This window comes from Octodon degus, unplaced genomic scaffold (genome assembly GCF_000260255.1).
Source record: "Octodon degus isolate 3935 unplaced genomic scaffold, OctDeg1.0 scaffold00733, whole genome shotgun sequence".
Classification (NCBI taxonomy): Eukaryota; Metazoa; Chordata; class Mammalia; order Rodentia; family Octodontidae; genus Octodon; species Octodon degus.
In genome coordinates, this window is record NW_004525309.1 from 47,923 (window position 1) to 49,747 (window position 1,825).

Below are 1,825 nucleotides of genomic sequence, written 5' to 3' on the forward strand. Positions count from 1 at the left end.
GATCTGCTACCACCATCATTCTGTATGTTAAGAGGCAGTGATGTTGAATTTAACTTGGGTAAAATGAAAGTCCTAATTCTCACAGGGATAAAAAACAAAGTAACACAGAAATAGAAAGTAGAAAGAATAATATTGAGAAGTAATGTTAAAAATTTAAAACAAACCTTTCATCCTCTTAGTATTACATAATGCTCTTTCTTATAATTTTAATGAATTTAGAAATAATGGAGAAATATTCAGAGAAGACCATCACAATACTTTTGGATTTTCACATTCTCATTGATTTATACTTTTCACTTAAAAACAAAAACCTGAAATGTGCTTTCATGATAAAGAAGCATGGAGATGTTTTCAGGATAGTGCTAAGGAAAACATCTGGAAATGGTTTCTGCTTGAATGACTTTATTCATATATAAGGAGAACCACTGTAAAATATGTGTTAATATTTGGGAAAGAGGTCCTAGGTGTTGGCCCAAGAAGACATGAGTATTAAGCCTATGGCATGGCTGAGCGTTTATTACCAGTTGTTCTAGGACAAGACTCACTATTTGAATATAAATATGGAGGAGGCAGTTGGAAGTGAGGTCTCCTGACCATTCTATGACATCACCAGCTTCTCTTACCCTGGTTTCAACTGCCAACCTGACCTGCTTTGCTGGCCCTTGTGTCTCAGATCCTGCTGGAGACTGAGCTATAGGCAGAGCCTTCAACTCTGATTACTGATACTTGCTTTTAGGTTAAAGGATTCTCAAGTGTTGTGGATACTGATCAACTTTATCTCAACAGTAAGTTAATAAGTAAAGTAGTTCTCACCCCTAGTCCTCATACAACCTATTCCCTTTCATTTGATTTTAACCTATTACGTGTTTGGGTCTTCTCCACAGTCTCTGGCTCTACCTGTACCACCATATCCATCATCATGGAAATACACATTGGGCCTTCTTGTCATTCAAAGCCTGAACTGAGAATTTCAGACAATGAACAGGAATTACGATCAGAGCTGGAGAAGAGTAAAGAGAAGTTTCATGAACTCAAAGAACGTTTTCTTGTGTCTGAAGCTACTGTCTATTCCATGGCTAATGAGCTGAAAAAACACAGTAAGTTCTATGGTTCATGATCCCCAAAGTGGTGAATGAGTTCTTTAATTCTGAGAAAGGTGCTTCTCTCCACAATTGATGTTCCTTCTATGTTCCTAGAAAGCTAATTGTTAGCTTTTGCCTTCAGGTAATGATGATGGAAAAATGGAGATTTAAAGGATTCTGCAAATTCTTACTCTTTTTAAATTCTCACAGTTTTAATTTCTGAGAAAGGGTTTTACTATATCAATGAGTATGATCTTGAACTCACTATGTGGCCCAACCTGAGGTCAAACTCAACAGTGATTCTCTTACCTCAAATGAGACGACGGACATGTGGGTTATCGTTCTAGAGTAAAGTATAGAATAAGACTAGGGTTCAAATATGTTATTGATTCCTTTTCCAAATATGGAATTACTTGTTTTTCTCAAGATCAGGTATCTCATTGTTGTTAGACCCTCACTGTACCCTAGGAGCTCCTATAGATGGATAATACCACTGTTGGCCTAGAGGTTTAGGACCAATGATATTCTGTTAAAGTTTCTGTTGACACCTTAATGCCAAATCATTATTCTGATTATGTGGGGGAAGAAGTTTGTCATGTACTCCTGTTTTATTGGGCTTATGGAGAATTCTGCTGCTAACTGAAAGTATAGTAGCCATAACTGTCACCATGGAGACCGGGAACTGCCCTCAGGAAGAAGCCCTGAGTCCTAGATTGCAGGCTTTTCCCTTAAGTCCAAGAGAA

The 1,825-nt window shown here is 37.5% G+C and overlaps 1 protein-coding gene across 1 annotated transcript in view; it reads left to right on the forward strand.

Moving 5' to 3' along the window:
• Nucleotides 1-1,825, forward strand: part of LOC111814864 (putative neuroblastoma breakpoint family member 5) — a 16,868-nt gene that overhangs the window by 10,850 nt on the left and 4,193 nt on the right. Inside the window, exons 2-3 of the mRNA XM_023708765.1 lie at nt 737-785; nt 885-1,097. Of these exons, the coding sequence (XP_023564533.1) occupies nt 737-785; nt 885-1,097 (262 nt within the window). The remainder of the gene's footprint in view (nt 1-736; nt 786-884; nt 1,098-1,825) is intronic.